The sequence below is a fragment of the Ctenopharyngodon idella genome, chromosome 18 (genome assembly GCF_019924925.1).
Source record: "Ctenopharyngodon idella isolate HZGC_01 chromosome 18, HZGC01, whole genome shotgun sequence".
Lineage (NCBI taxonomy): Eukaryota > Metazoa > Chordata > Actinopteri > Cypriniformes > Xenocyprididae > Ctenopharyngodon > Ctenopharyngodon idella.
The window spans coordinates 4400223-4416383 of NC_067237.1; the positions used below are offsets into that span (position 1 = coordinate 4400223).

The window sequence follows — 16161 nt, forward strand, 5'->3', positions numbered from 1 at the left end:
ACGTCGACACGGACAACGGCGCAGAAGTATAAATGAAAACTGACGCGTAACCTACGGCTCGGAGGCCCGACGCAGAAATATAAATCAGCCTTTAGTGTTCATGTTAATTTCATATGGTTTTGAAACATTTATAAAAAAAAAAAAAAAAAAAAAAACATTTTAAATTTAATGACTAAATATGTAAGTAATAACATACTAACAACTTACACACTAAATACACCTTGTATACATCTTGATCTTTATTTATAAAAACAAATGGCATCTTTGGGTTTTTCTGAATTTCACATCAATGACAACATTTATATTGCAAACTAACTGAAGTACAGCGGTATGGCTTCTCTTTAGTACTCATGTTCACATTTTCAGTTATCCTTATACCGTGTCTGCGCCAGACGCGACCGTTGCCGCATCGCATCACGCCTCAACAGCTAAAAGCTGTTTACACTGAAAGCGACAAACAGACCATTGCAAAGCACTTGGACTATGTCAGAAATATAACGGGGAATCGGTTTACTGTCGGGAATTTGTTGTAATGCGCCGCATCCAGTGTAGACAATATCACTGATTATAATGGGTTCTATTGTCCTTAGACGCGTTGTGTCGCGCCGCTCGCGTCCGGTGTAGACACGGTGTTAATGTGTTAAAATCTTCCCCTATATGAGCACTTGTGAGGTTTTTGTCCTGTATGGATATTTAGTGATGTCCCAACTCACTGGTATTTCCACACCAGTCTTTCCACACTGCAAGCAGACATGAGCACTCATTTTCTTTTAAACACTTTCCCCAAAGAATAGTCTTTTCATTTGTATGAAATTTCAAGTGTGTTTTAAGGGCTGCTGCCCAAGTAAAATTTATACCATCCTGATCAGTGTTATATCCTGCTCTTACAAAAGCGTGACACATGTTCTTTGAGACTTCCTGCCCATGTGAAAGTCTTCCCACAATGATGGCATACGAAAGGCCTCTCTCCAGTGTGAATTCTCATGTGCAAATTAAGGTTTACTTTCTGTCTGAATCCCTTCCCACACTGAACGCACACGAAAGGCTTCTCTTTAGTGTGAACAGTCATGTGCGTATTAAGTATTGTTTTAAGTATGAAACTCTTCCCACACAGATGGCAAGAGTAGGGCTTTTCTCCAGTGTGCATTCTCATGTGCAAATTATACCCTCCTTTAAGAGCGAAACTCTTTCCGCACTGGTGGCACGTGTAAGGCTTTTCTCCAGTGTGAATTCTCATGTGCTCGTTCAACACTCCTTTACGTCTAAAACGCTTCCCACAATGTGAGCATTCGAAAGGTTTCTCTCCAGTGTGGATTGTCATGTGAATCTTAAGGCTTCCTTTCTCTATGAATCCTTTTCCACACTGAGAGCAGGCGAAAGGCCTCTCTTCAGAGTGAGTTTTAATGTGCCTCTTAAGACATGTTTCATATAGGTAACTCTTTCCACACTGAAGGCATCCAAAAGGCGTTTCTCCATTATGATTTCTCATGTGCACATTAAATGTTTGTTTATGTGTAAAACTCTTTCCACACTGAGAGCAGGTGAAAGGCTTTTTTCCATTATGAACCCTCACATGCACATTAAAGGCTTCTTTACGTGTAAAACTCTTCCCACATGGAGCGCAGGTGAAAGGCTTCTCTTCAATGTGAGTTCTCATGTGATTCTTAAGGCTTCTTTCCTCTTCGAAACAACTTCCACACTGAGAGCAAGTGAAAGGCTTTTCTCCTGTGTGAATTTTAATGTGCCTGTTAAGATATTCTACACATGGGAAACTCTTCCCACAATCGAGGCATCCGAAAGGCTCTTCTCCAGTGTGAATTCTCATGTGTGCATTAAAGATTTCTTTATCTGTAAAACTATTCCCACACTGAAAGCATGTGAAAGAATTCTTTTCAGTATTTACATTTGTGTCACGCTTAAGGTTGCCTGTACAACTCTTTCCTTTCCGAACACATGGTGAGGATCGCTCTCCAGCGTGAATCTTCATGTGCGATTTAAGGTTTCTCTTTTGTATAAAACTCTTCCCACACCGAAAGCAGGTGAAAGATTCCTCTCCAGTGTGAATTCTCATGTGGCGTTTCAAGCCTTCCTTCATTGTGAAACTCCTTCCACACTGAGCACAGGTGGAAGGGTCCTCATTGTGGATTTTCATGTGCCTATTAAAGTATGTTTTACAATGGAAACTCCTTCCACATTGAGAGCAGGTGAACGGCTTCTCTCCAGTGTGAATTCTTATGTGCGTATCGAGTCTTCCTTTGAACTGGAAACTCTTTCCACACTGAAGGCAACTGAAACGCTTTTCTCCAGTGTGATCTCTAATGTGCACATTAAGATTTCCTTTAGTGGCAAAATTCTTCCCACATTGATGGCAGGTGAAAGGCTTTTCTCCAGTGTGAATTTTAACGTGCACATTAAGGTTCCCTTTAGTGGGGAAACTCTTTCCACACTGAGGGCATGCGAAAGATTTTTTGTTGGCTTCTGTTTTTGTTTCTGAGAAATTATCTTCAGTTTTTAAGAGGCTCCGCCCATTTTCTCCAGTTGTGAAATGATGTGGTTTCTGATGTTGATGTTTCTCCTCCACTTCATTTGGTTCTTGACTTTCCTCTTTGATTCCCATCAGATCTGTAATAGAATATCAAATTGTAAAAATCAGTTAAAAAGTACAAATGTAAAAAGCAAAATAAAAGTGGTCCAGAATCTATTTTTATTCACTTTATTTACCAAGGGTGCTTTCTAGGGCTGGGATCGATTCTGAGATTTTGCAAATGCAGTGCGATTCTCTCTCGAATAGATTCTGAGCTTAGTTTTTAACAGCAGATGGCGCTCTATGCTAGTTTTTAACTGCACGCTCAAATGCTCACAAAGAAGAGCACTGAAGAGCACTTGTGCATTTGGCTGAGTCTGAGGATGTACTTGCACCTCAGAATGCTTTTATGATGTGAGATTAATGTAAACAGCCAACTGCAAACACACTTGTAATTTGCTTCAACCTTTTCGACCTTTATGAATGATTATTTTATAGAAGGTTCAGGTGGTGCGTGTAAGGAGTTGGAAGCAAGGAGAGCAGGGCTGTTTCTAAAGCATGCAGTGCCATCTGATGTTAAAAACTAAGCTCAGAATCAATTCGAGAGAGAATCGCGATGCATTCGGAAAAATCTCAGAATCTATCCAGAATCATTTCTTGATTTGCGATGCATCAATTTATTGTCCCAGCCCTAGTGCTTTCACACTGGAAGTTTAGTGCGAAACAGAGCATGGTTCGCATGAAAAATTGATCATGTGAAAGTTGTCATGCGGACCCGGGAGCACACCAGGGTACCGAACTCGAGACTACCTGTAGGAGGTGGTCTGAGTTTGGTTGCACTGGAACTGTGGCACAATTCATGTGGGTGTGAAAGAAAGGCCCTGTTCCAAATGGAACCCTAAGCCCTCACAATCTTCCTCCTGTCATGACGTAATGCTGCTTTGACTCGGGTTGAAATCTGCTGCAGAGCACCGGGGTCGATAGAATCAAATGTGTGTGAAATGAGACCAATGCTGCGGGGGGTGCCTGGAACAAACGCACCGGGATTCGGACCATGGCAAACGTGCCCAGTGTGAAAGCCCCCTAAGATTCATAAAAAAGGTCAAGTTAATGCCATCAAATCTGGTAGATACTTGCAGGGGACCACAAGATGATTTTACATCAACAAGTAACATGTGTTGGAAGCATTTGGGTCAATATCAAGACTTTTTTTTTTTTTTGGTCTAAAAAAAAAAAAAAAATGCAATTCATACACACAATGACTTGAATATGTTTATGTTTTTACATCATGAATTAAAATTTTAACATTGTGTGTGTGTCTGTGTAATATAGCAAGATCTAAATCTAGAGGATCGCTTATATTATTATATATCATCATACAAATAAATTTGACTTGACTTGATACATGGTTGTACTTCAAGATGGGATATGTTGGCAAAATTAAAGTGACGAAGACACCAATGGATATTCAGGTTGTTTTAATATATTTTGTATAATCTTTTAGTTATCTGGATAAATATCAGCTGTTAACATCAGGCAGATGATAGAGTTCAGCTGTGTAAACTGAATCTATTTAAGTACTTCTGTCTGTCTATCTATCTATCTGGTGTACCCACTTGTAAGGAAAATTGATATTGTCTTGGCTGACTAACACTATCTATCTCTCTTTGTAGAACACAAGGGACATCATAATGGATATTTTTAATAAATGCTGACAAAAACTTCACAGTGACACAGAATAAAATATTCTCCCGCGTCTATTAAACCTTTGACAAAATCATACCGAACGTTCAAATCTGTGTTTGTGCTGCCAGAGCCAGAGAGAGCCGTTTTGAATCACACATGAGTTATTTCTGTGTTACAAATATTCACATATATCTCAGTACTTCTGTGATAAAGTTTTAAGTTAGTATTTGAACACCGATGTCGACGATAGCGATCAAAATAGAGCAAACTACCTTCTGAAACTAACTTGGCACGTCAAATAACGGTTGTATCAATTACATCTAATTCCACTAGGTGGCGACAACTGACTGTTAAAAGTGTATTTGTCATTGAATCGTTCATTCAAAAGATTCGTTCAAAAACACTGATTCATTCCAGCAATGAAACAAGTATTTATTAATGAGTCATTGAATTCATTCAAAACCATTTTTTAAATAATTCATTGAAACATTTTCCAGCAATTAGAGTCAGCAATTTATATTTTGTCAGAACCTCTAGTAAATTACGTTATTTTGTTTGGTTGTATATTCAGAATCCTGGGAGAATCGTGATCTCTATTTGAAACCAAAAAATCGTGATTCTCATTTTATCCAGAATCGTGCAGCTCTAACCTAGGGTATTTTACCCCAAAATTCAACATGCATGACACAAAATTGCAGCTGCCTGATTCCAGTTGTTTCTGTGAATTACAGCAACCCAATCTTAAATCAATAAAATGCCACTCAATCCTTCTGTCACTCACTGGGTGTAACTGCAGTGATTTATGCCTATACTGTGACATAGGGATGGGTGATATATCAAGTTTTTATGATATATCGATATATTTTTATAAATGATATACTGTAGGATGAGGCAATACCACAAATATTTCCATTTTGCCAGGGGCGCCATTGGGGTTTCTGGGCTCCCTAGCTATGGGATGAGGGGAGTTTTATTTATTTTCTTCTCGAATTTTCTCGAATTTATTGTCTTCGATTTTAACTTCTTCTTTAAAAAGCATTATTTTTGTTTTAAGATTGTAATGTTGTTATTACAATGTTAGAATGTAATGGGATTTTAACCCTTTTTTGCACATAATATATAGCACAGCCTAAATGGTTACATTCAGTATATTTGTTTTCATGAACACTGTTTGTAGGACAACATTGGGCAGGATGTGAAATTACATTTTTTAAAATACAGAAAACTTTTTTTATCCAAATAAAAAAATAAATTTAAAAAAAGTAGAAAATGCTGAGATATAGCCTATTGTATATCACCATTCAGCCAAAAATTACAGATACAAGATTATTACAAAAAAATATATGTGGCAAGCAGGGCGGGGCCGAGAGCCATGGGAACGGAGTGAGGCTGGTAGAGCAAGTGTGCACCACACCGGTCTTAAGTCCCACAGAGGATAAATAAGAATCTGGGTCCCACCGCACCACCAGGACTCCCTCCATTCCTGCGTCTCTCGGCCTAGCCCTGCTTGCCATAATACACTTAAAACATTAACCCCCGGTTTCAAAGACAAAGCTTAAGCCTAGTCCCAGACTAAAATGAATGTTTGAGCTGTTTTAACTGAAAGCAACTTGCTATCTTAAAATATGTCAGTGCCATTGTTCTCAAGATGCACACCAGCAAAGCCACATGAACCACTGAAATTTCGAAACACTTATGATGTAACGAAGCCTCGTTTACTGAAATCATGTGACTTTTTCTTGCTCCAAACCACTGATTCGAAACAAAAGATTTGTAAAGCTTCGAAGCTTCATGAAGCAGTGTTTTGAAATCGCCCATCACTAGATATTGTTGAATAAAGTCGTTATTTAGTTTTTTTGGTGCACAAAAAGTATTCTCGTCGCTTCATAACACTGAGGTTGAACCACTGTAGTCACATGAACTGTTTTAAATATAACTTTAGTACCTTTCTGGGCGTTTGAAAGTGTAAATTAACTTGCTATCAATGGAGGCCTCACTGAGCCATCGGATTTTATCAAAAATATCTTAATTTGTGTTCTGAAGATGAACGAAGGTCTTATGGGTGTGGAACGACATGAGGGTGAGTAATTAATGACAGAATTTTCATTTTTTAGGTGAACTAACCCTTTAATCAAAAGCAATGAAATCATAGAGAGGACCCCTGCAGACCCTATCACAAAATTTGATATTTTAATTAAAAAGTTCAGGTTGGAAAATGTTATATAGTGTGACTCTCCAAAACCTTAATTACAATTTTGAAACAATAATTTAAAAAATATTTACCTTAAAAAATGCATTTTAAATTATTTGCATTTTTTTTTTAAATAATCAAGATATGTACACTCAAATGCATTCAGGATGTGAGGGAAATATGTTATTACATTTCACTTGGTTACAGTTTTAATCATTAAATCGCCATATACTGTTGCTGCTGCTGTTGAGTCTACAAACACACACAGTATTTTTAATCTAGTTTGGAGCATAAATTAAAAAGGACGTGTTCCACAAAATAATGACAAGAAAATGTGACTCAATAAAAAGACGCATTTTCTTGTCATTTTCTTTTCTTTTTTCACCAAAAAGAATAAAAAAACAGCGTAGCCAGTGTAGTTCAATTTACGACAAAAATTACTGAGCCAGTTCTTGTACTGAATTATTTAAAAAAGATTTACAAAATCAGGAGTTACTCTTTGAATCCGGAATCAATTTAAATCACATCAGTATCCAAAGCCTCGGCAGGCACATTCTTTCTGTACTCTCACATACTGCCTGAAAATTACTTTAATGTTCACTAGCAGTCATCATTAATGAAAATAAAGACGGCACACCAACCACTTTCTTCCTTTGCATCTTCAATTTTTGTTCTGCATGCTTCTTCATAACCCACGTCTTCTCTCTCCTCTTTAATAAAGTCCATTTTCATAAATATGTGGTTCATGGTTCAGTTGTTATGCTGTGTGCGTTCAACTCGGAATTTCTACTACTGTATTAAGAAGTTCGATGGAATGTTACCTAAATCGGACTTACAACTTCGAAACTCGTGCAGAAATCCACAGTTCTGAATTTGTCAACATGCAGGTCTGTGGCGTCATTTAAAACATGGCGGCGCCCAGTGAGATTCACACAGTGAATGATAAACATTCACTTCTAAGCAAATACATGCACAAATGAGTTAGGTTTCTGGCATATTCTATAATTGATTAACCGTTTTAATACTGCGAATGCACAAAAACGCTAGTGCTGGAAGCTATCGTTTATCCTTCGCGGAGACTTCTTTGTTTACTATCAAACACCTGTCAAACTAACGCATGCATCGGGAACGCCTTTGTGTTCGATAGTCGAAGATATCGAGTAGGAATATCCCGCATCTGACTTTGAATTAAACTAAGCATCACCGCTGGAAAAGTACCTAAACACTTGAATTAACGCTGCGCAGAACGCTACGAATCTACTGATATCAATGGAAATGTTGTGTTGGATGGACAGACGGACGTAGAGGGGGAAACACATGGATTTGTACGTGATGCTTTGTCATGCGACCAACGGTTGTAAACTCGTATGATATGCGCCAAACGCGTCGCTAAATACCACTGAACAAGTGGATATGCCTAGCTTAGATTCCAATTCGCATTGCATTTGAATTGATTTCCCCTTGAATTCATAATGATGGGCCCACAGTTATAATATCAACGCATAAACACACACAGTGGCACTCAGATGTACACATTTAATATAACATATATATAGGCTATATATAACTGTCAAACAATATATAGGTTTATATATGTAGCCTATATAAACATAGCCTACTCAAAGTACCTCAAAAGTTACAATGCCACTTCAATGCTTTTAAAATTTTCCTCACTATGAAATAGATTTCAAGGTAAGTATCATCTCATAGACTATCTGAAAACCCATGGCTAAAATGTTTATGGACATTTTTATAATGGTCGTTTATTTTTCAGTATCCAGCAAAACAAACAAACAACAAAAAAAATCTGATTTCGAACAGGAAACACAAAATTTGGCTTCACAGCACTGAATGAATTCAATAACATCATATTAAAATTGGCCTGTGTAGCAAACTCAGAACAGATCGATCAATATCTGACCTCCACGAGAAGCATAGGTTGACATCATGTCAAAGTTTGTGTCGACTAAACGAAATAAAGCTGTTCAGCCGTGATGGCAGTTTGTAGACCAACCTGGAATTGAATTATAATTCAACACGACTTCACTATTTCCTGTGTTTTTTATTTATTTATTATTGACGTTTTCAATTATGAGTACAAGATTTGTGTTTAACATTAGGGTACAACAGGCAAACCTTAAAGAAAGTGTATGACTGCAGAAAATAAATATGTTTTATTGAAAACTAATGGTGCAGCACATTTTGTGCATGGGAAAAGAAATCATAAAACGCTTGTTTTGTTTAATAATCATACATTTATTTTTATAAATGTTTTATAAAAACGTTTTATTTTTTGAACAATTTTGTACCCTTCAGACATTTCTGTACACGTTGTCATTAAATGTATAATTGTCATAAATGTATGCAGTTTAATAAATAGATTATTTGGTTTGATTTTTTTGTGTGTGTTCCCTTTTTTATGTTACATTGTGTGCATAAAAGTAAAATCTTCAGCTTCAGGACAGTATTAGTTACATTCTCCTTATGTCTACAAACATACACACAACCTTTAAATAATGCTTGTCTCAGGAGCTAAAAGTGCAGATGCCTGAGGTGCAGGTGTGTGTTTAATACAAAGACATGCTCTGAGAATTAATGAATCTTAACAAACCTTAACAAATCCCTCCACAAAGCAACCTTGATGCGAATACTGTAACGTGACCTTTCCTCCTCCACCGTGGTTCATTTGCAGTATTCTGGAAGAATGCTTATTAGTGTTGTTTGCTAAGGCAAGCATCACTATTACTACTGATCTGAACTATATTTTTGCTTGTTGTGCTTTTACTTTTGCTTACATTTTATACATTGTGAAGTAAAATTCACTAAACAGTTTTTGCTGCTTAACATGATGAGCAAACAATGATACCATTCAAACGGTAAGATTAAAAAAAAGAGAAATTAATTCTTATATTCGTCAAGGATGCATGAAATTGATCAAAAGTCACTGAACCAGTGACATTTGCATGGCAAGCACCACTCATATGTTTGTTTTGCTATTTTATCTGCAGTTGTATATGTGTATGTGTATATATATTGTGTTTTTAGATATAAAACTCTTACACCACAAGACTGATATTACTAAATCTGCATGCGTATTAGATTTATTTGCATGACTGAGGCACAAATTGGCTGTTATCGGCCTGATTCTGTCCCTTTGCTGTGTGACAATTTGTTAATTAACATCTCACAGACACCCAGAAGGACAGAGAATGTGAGGCGCAGAGAGACAACGCAGTACAAGAGAAAAGAGACTTCACAAACTCTACCAAAAAGCTACAGAAAAAAAATCTCAAACTCATTTCTCGGTCTGTTTGTCCATGCATTATTCTTTTTTCTCAATTATCATAAGTCTTTCAGCTGTAAAATAGCTCTCCATATTTTGTTCTTTCACATCTTGCCTTCATTCTAGCTTCACTGATGACTGGGGTGAAACCAAAAGGGCACATGCACTGTCTGAATGACCACAAAGGACACACATTAAGACTTCTTGTGTCTTGAATTTGAACTATTACCTTACTATTAATAAGCAGTAATTAGGAGTTTACTAAGGTAAAAGTTGTAGTTAATAGTTACAAACACTCACAAGTGAACTCATGAATTGCTTTTATAATACTTTTAGGTTTTATTTTTTTTTCTTATTTCCAGTGCTTATGTTCTATGTGTGGACTATTATGTTTATTTTCTTTTGGTTCCCATGTTTCCTTCTGGTAGTTCCTGTTCCCTTTGTTCCCGTTAATAGTTGTGCTGTGTCCAAAATCGCCCCCATACCTTTAGGGCACTATTTGAGGGGACAGCCATTTGTAGTGGTGTCCAAAACCATAGTGGACGTTATTGAGTGCACTCATTCAATCCCACAATGCACCACACTAATGAGTGTACAAGTGATGTATGCTCAATGGCTAGAGAATTCCCATGATGCACTGTGAGAGTCACCTGCCAAATGAATTCTCGCGTCTCACCAGAAGATGGCGCCCGTGGCTGAATCATCCATTCATCCATTTTTCAAACCGCTGGTCCAATGTGGGTACAGCGCAATATCATACAGGTATAAATTCTTTTTTATTTGATTATTAAATTGATTAATTAAGGTTTATACATAGATTCCATGACAGAGTTCAAGATAATTCTAAAGTGTATATGCACTATAAATCACTAAGGGTAGGTTTAGGGTTGGGGTAGGTGTAGTTGTTAATAAAAAAAAAAAAATGAATTTTGCTAAATGGAAATAGGACAAATGGTGGGTAAGGGACCGTGTAAAAAGTCCACACATTGCATTTAAATGAACACGCATTTTGATTGGTAACAACGGTCATACGTCATGACGACAGACGTAACACGACAGCTAGAGGGCGCATGACTTTAAAATGTAAATATAGGTCGTAATAAGGTGGTTGAAAAAAAACACCTATAGGGTCGTTTTTTGGAGGAGGACAGTCTCTTTCATTCACTCCCTCAACTGAACTATATTAATGGAGTAATATAGGGACTAGTGAATGAGGGTATAGGGGGTGATCTCGGACACAGCCTTGGTTTCTGTGGTTACTTGTTGGCTAATTGATTGTGTTCACCCGAGTCTCATTCATGTATTTTAGTCTTCAGTTTGTTTTTTTTGACTTGTATTGTCTTTACATATGTGAAGCTGATTCTTGTCTTCTGAATTGCCTTCTTTGTTTTTTGTAAATAAACAAAATTTGCTGATATCAAGATCCTCTGCTGCTCTTGCCTTGCCTTCACCGTGACACTTTCAATAAATGGAAAAGAACAGGAAACGGACAGTTGTACAGGTTTGGAACAAATTATGCGTGAGTACATTTTCACTTTTGAGTGAAGTCTATTTCGGTTCCATTTAAATTCCATCCCAATGTTAATGCTTTGCTCTTTCTCTGTAATCATGTCTTACACTTCGAGAGGCTGTCAGAACGCATCAAGTGCTTTGCGATGACAGTCAGCATCATGCTAACGGCAAAGACAGTCTGTATTCATCATTGCAAGCCTTCATCTGACCTGCTCATAATGCAGATATGATAATTTCATTCCACAACCTACTAGAGCGTGTCTGTATGCACAAGCTACTTATAGGAAAAGTTCAACCCAAAATGAAAACTTTGTCATCATTATGTTGTTCCAAAATCTTATGACTTAACTTAAATGGAGCACAAAGATTTACTAGTAGCTTGCACCAGAGCAAACCCTCTTTTGACGTTAAAAAACTGGATTTACTAAAGACACACAGTAAAAAAATTAGCAATGAAAAGCCGTGAACACAATTATTTTTGTACCTGACATTGCATTTGTATGGAGGTTCCCTTTTGGATGTAAAATTTATGGGCAGAGCGTATTTCAATAAATCACACCACATGATATACTAACGTTTGCAGTAGTTAATTTATTTGTATTTGCACCCATAGATATGTATATGTAGGTGGTGGATATAATCATTTAATAACAGCTTAAATTTCCTTTTGTACTTCACATAATAACATGGCTTCAGAAGACATGGACTTATAGCACAGGAGTCATATGGACAACTTTTATGATCATTTTATAACACTTTTATGGTGCTTTTGCACCGCTTTTTTAGTCTTTAAAGCTACAGTCCACATTCATTGTCATTGCCTGGAAAAGAGTGATATATATTATACAAAGTTTCTCCTTACAGGAGAAAGAAAGTCATACAGATTTGGAACATCATGAGGGTGAGTAAATGACAGCATTTCATTTTAGGGTGAACTATCCCAGCTAACAAAAGTATGTTTTGCTAATGTTCTTGAGTTAAGAAAACATTTATTTCTTAATGTTCTCTGAATGTTCAAAACATCCAATTTTTCAAATGTTTAAAAACCTGTTTTTTTTTTTTTTTGGTTACACAAATGTTAAAGGGGTCATGAACTGCATTGTTTTATTATTGTATAATGTTTTCTGCGGTGCACTTATAATGTTAGTATGATTTTTACATCAAAAATTGTCATCATTTAGAAATAAAAGGCATTTTCCCTCTGATTTTAGCCCTCTGGTTTGAATGCTTTGTTTGAAGGGGCGTGTCTGCTGTGAGACTTCAGTGTAAACACCCACTGCTGTGATTGGCTGACATCTTTGCATATGGAAATAGCTAAGTATTACATGTGGAATTCTCTCGAAAACTTTTAGAACGTTTTTACTATTACAGTTCTCAAGGTTAACTAATGAAAATTGTTAATTATAGCATTATATTTAGATTGTACTGTGGCATGAAAGGTTGCAGTGATGAGCATGTAGCTGATCACAGACATGTTGTTGAGTGCATGAATGCAGTGATCTCGTCATTGTAACTTGATTTCTGCACTAATGAATGCTGTTATCATAACTAACAGTGCAAACACAATAATGTAAATTAGAAATTTGGTTGATTCTAACAGGAGTTTTGGCGAGAGTCCAGAAGTCAGTCACTGATAACCCCGCGCTGTTTGATTGACAGTTCAAGCGATCGTTTTCTATATATAATTTATGTCACAGTTTAAATAACAGATTATTTTCATCCTACTAAAAGAACCTGTGTGAAGTTCACCGTTTTTGAGTTCAGAGAACTTTCCCTAAAAGTTAGGATTCCTTTAAATCCAACTTACAATTTCAAAAATGCATGTGTGCATTTCAGATGTGAGTTCATTCAGTAAAGATCACAGCATGGAACCAATTTTAGAGCTGTTTGAAGCTGTTTTCTATATCACAGATATGTCATATCTAAGAATAAACCCTAGACAGATAAAAGCACAAAAATATAGTTTGGGCACCTCCATTTTACAACAAAGCTCAAATCAAATGGATGGCACGACTCTAGTGCCTTTGAAGTCTTCAGTGTATTGATTACAGATAAAATGTCATTACAGGTGTTTGCCAGTAATGAGATCATCGCAAGCTCCCTGTGCCCGATTTGGACCTACGTCCCTGCTGACATTTATCCCTGTTTAGTATGCCATGATGAACACTCAAATAATCACACTTCATCCTCACAATCACAACATTCATTAGAAATGACCTTTGCAAGCGACAATTAGCCAGGAAGGCTCCATTGTCAAAAAACAAAAAGTTGAATTATCAACGATTTAGAGGAATCAATATTTGAGTCCATTAATGGTACCCGACCGCTCAGTGTGAACCAGACCGAAACAATCAACTGAATTAAAATCTAATGTGCCAAGATCATTACACAAAAAATAGCTCAACTAACATGGATAACACCAATGTTGTCTTCATTAATTCGTAATTGGGGAATTTTGTATGTTACAGACAGTTATACAGACGAGAGTGGCACATTATCTCACTGAATGCATTATGGTAATGTACTTCTCCTCCACCAGATCACCACCCATTTGCTTCCAGGTTTTATTGTCTTTCTGTTTACTTCCAGTTGGTTTTGATGTTTATGTTCGATTCATGTTTGACAGTCCAGGACAAAAGGCCTTTACTTTGCCACGCTCACATACCAGTGCATTTCAAATTGTTCATTGTTACAGATGTTTTTCCATACAGGATGCTGTTCCATTTGATGTTCCATTAAGGTTCCATTTGTTAACATTAGTTAACTACAGTATTAACATGGTAACTCAATGTTAATTGAAAATCAGAATCTGATAATATTATTTAATGGACCTGAGTTAACATGAACTAACATTGAACAGTTATGTGACATATATCTGAGGGAAATGGCTTCCTGAACAAGAAAAAAATGTGATTTTGTCCATTGGGAATTGATTGGAACATTGGATCGTTGTTGTTTGCTGTTGCTACGATCTCTCATGTGAGTGACAGGTTGTCCCAACTTTGATTTCATGATGAAAGCTAAAGTGACTCTTATTCATGGATCACTGCAGTAGTGAGTTAAAACTAGAAGTTTACACTATTGTAAACTTTATTCAATTTATTAAATTCCAGGGTGTTTTCGCATCTATGGATCGTTTGTTCTGTTTCGAAACAGGGACTAATGTTGCATTTTCTTCTTGGTTCGGTTCGCTTTCACACGGCAACATTTCAAAGCGTACCAAAATGTGTTTATGCAAGTCACATGCGAGTACAACTGTCCTCTTATTGGTCAGAGTTTTCTCAGCGCCATCCATCAAAATGATTGACAAGTTTGCTCCATGAGCTTATCGTGGCTTTATTTGTAACTTTCGAGACACACGCAAACACTATACGAATGTAGCCGTCATTTCCACTGTTAATATACTACATATTAATGCTGCGGCAAATTCAAACGCGCTCTCTCTGGATCTCCCAGCGCTGTCTATTAGGCGAACTGTGATGACACCATATATGAATGTTATAATGCAGGTAGAGCCGGATTCAAGGCTTCGTCGGGACAGCATTCTCGCATGGAGAAGCACAATTACACAACATTTTAACATGAAGAGGCGCTCTTTGGTTTTAAACTATGGTAACTAATGTGCTCACTCACAGAATCAGACACTACTGCTTTTTATATAACACATTTCCCGTTATGAATAATGATATCATTTAGTTTGTTGGTCCATTGGGTCTGATTGCTTTCACATCTCAAGCGAACCGCTCCAGAGTTCGTTTGAAAGTGTACCGAGACCACCTCTTCAAGGAGGTCTCGGTATGCTTGTTTGGTTCACTTCTGGTGTGCACCCGAGTGTGATTGCTGGATTCACACCTGCCCAAATGAACTGCACCAAGGGGGACAATGAACTCTAGTGTGATTCAACCAAACTGAATGAGGCAGGTGTGAAAGCACCCCTAAACTCTTAGACAGTCATGGCACAGAGGCTCTGGTTTTACTATTATTACTGTATGTTGTCTGTATGTTGTCAGGTTAAACTATATGGACATATTAAAAAAAAATAATAAAAATGACAGACACACACAGTAGTTTTCTACAACTGCGGGTCTCCCATATGTTTCTGGCCCAACAGTTTAACAGATCATCAGATTAATTTGCTAGAGGAATTTAATGAATTTAGAATTAGCCAGTGTTACCTTCGACAACCTTGAGAGTGTGCTTGGCTCAGATAATATTCTTATTAGATGAAACGCAGAGACGCATCCAGATTACAGACCAGACGTAGCTGATGAGGACTTAGACCTCTGGACTACCAATAACATGATTAGTGACCCTCCTCCTGGTCACATTGGCTGTGCTCTTATAATGTGTGTCATTTTCTAGCTCTCTTCTACTTTCCTTTAGGACTTTTCAATGGCTGTCTGCTTAGTTTACAATGGAGTGACATAGATTGACTTTGCCAGAACAATAAAACAGGCTAAATGAAAGTGAAATAGAGTGCTTATGGAAATGAAGTATTTGTGTACTGTGCAGGTCAATCATTTGAAAATCATTTAAGAGGGCAAATGGAGCTAATTTTATTTTTAGTTCCCTTTTTTATAGTTAAAGGCACAGTATGTACGTTTCGCCACTAGAGGTCACTTATTCAAAACAGTAACAAAAGCGTTGCTTGATGATGCAGTGAATGAGCATGGAATCATAGCAGTTGTTGGAATGAGCTTCGAATCATGGGAGTTGTCTTTACTTCTACAGCCAATGGAAAGCAATCCAACAGGACTCAGGCAGAAATGATGTTCATGGATGAGATAATGTATTAAAGTTTTATTAACATTAGAGTGGTATGAAGCAGGGCGGGCCGAGAGCCATGGGAGTGGAATGAGGCTGGTGGAGCGAATGTAAATGAGAGACACCTGTGCAACACACCGGTCTTGAGTGCCACGAAGAAGCTCCAGAGCTTTTATTATGCTTATATGCCGCAGTCGGCTG

The 16161-nt window shown here is 37.3% G+C and overlaps 1 protein-coding gene across 3 annotated transcripts; it reads right to left on the bottom strand.

Moving 5' to 3' along the window:
* Positions 1-217: 217 nt before the first annotated feature.
* On the bottom strand, positions 218-8706 carry LOC127499849 (gastrula zinc finger protein XlCGF57.1-like). Of its 3 annotated transcripts, XM_051870479.1 has the most exons (3): positions 7043-8706; positions 3335-3607; positions 218-2622 (listed from the first exon to the last, which is right to left on the bottom strand). In XM_051870479.1, exon 3 carries the CDS (start codon positions 2615-2617, stop codon positions 872-874), a length of 1746 nt encoding a protein of 581 aa, XP_051726439.1. In that variant the 5' UTR covers positions 2618-2622; positions 3335-3607; positions 7043-8706; the 3' UTR covers positions 218-871. The 3 variants fall into 3 exon arrangements, with proteins under 3 accessions (XP_051726439.1, XP_051726438.1, XP_051726440.1); XM_051870478.1 differs by lacking the exon at positions 3335-3607; XM_051870480.1 differs by lacking the exon at positions 7043-8706 and having other exon boundaries at positions 3335-6991.
* Between the last annotated feature and the right edge of the window lie 7455 nt (positions 8707-16161).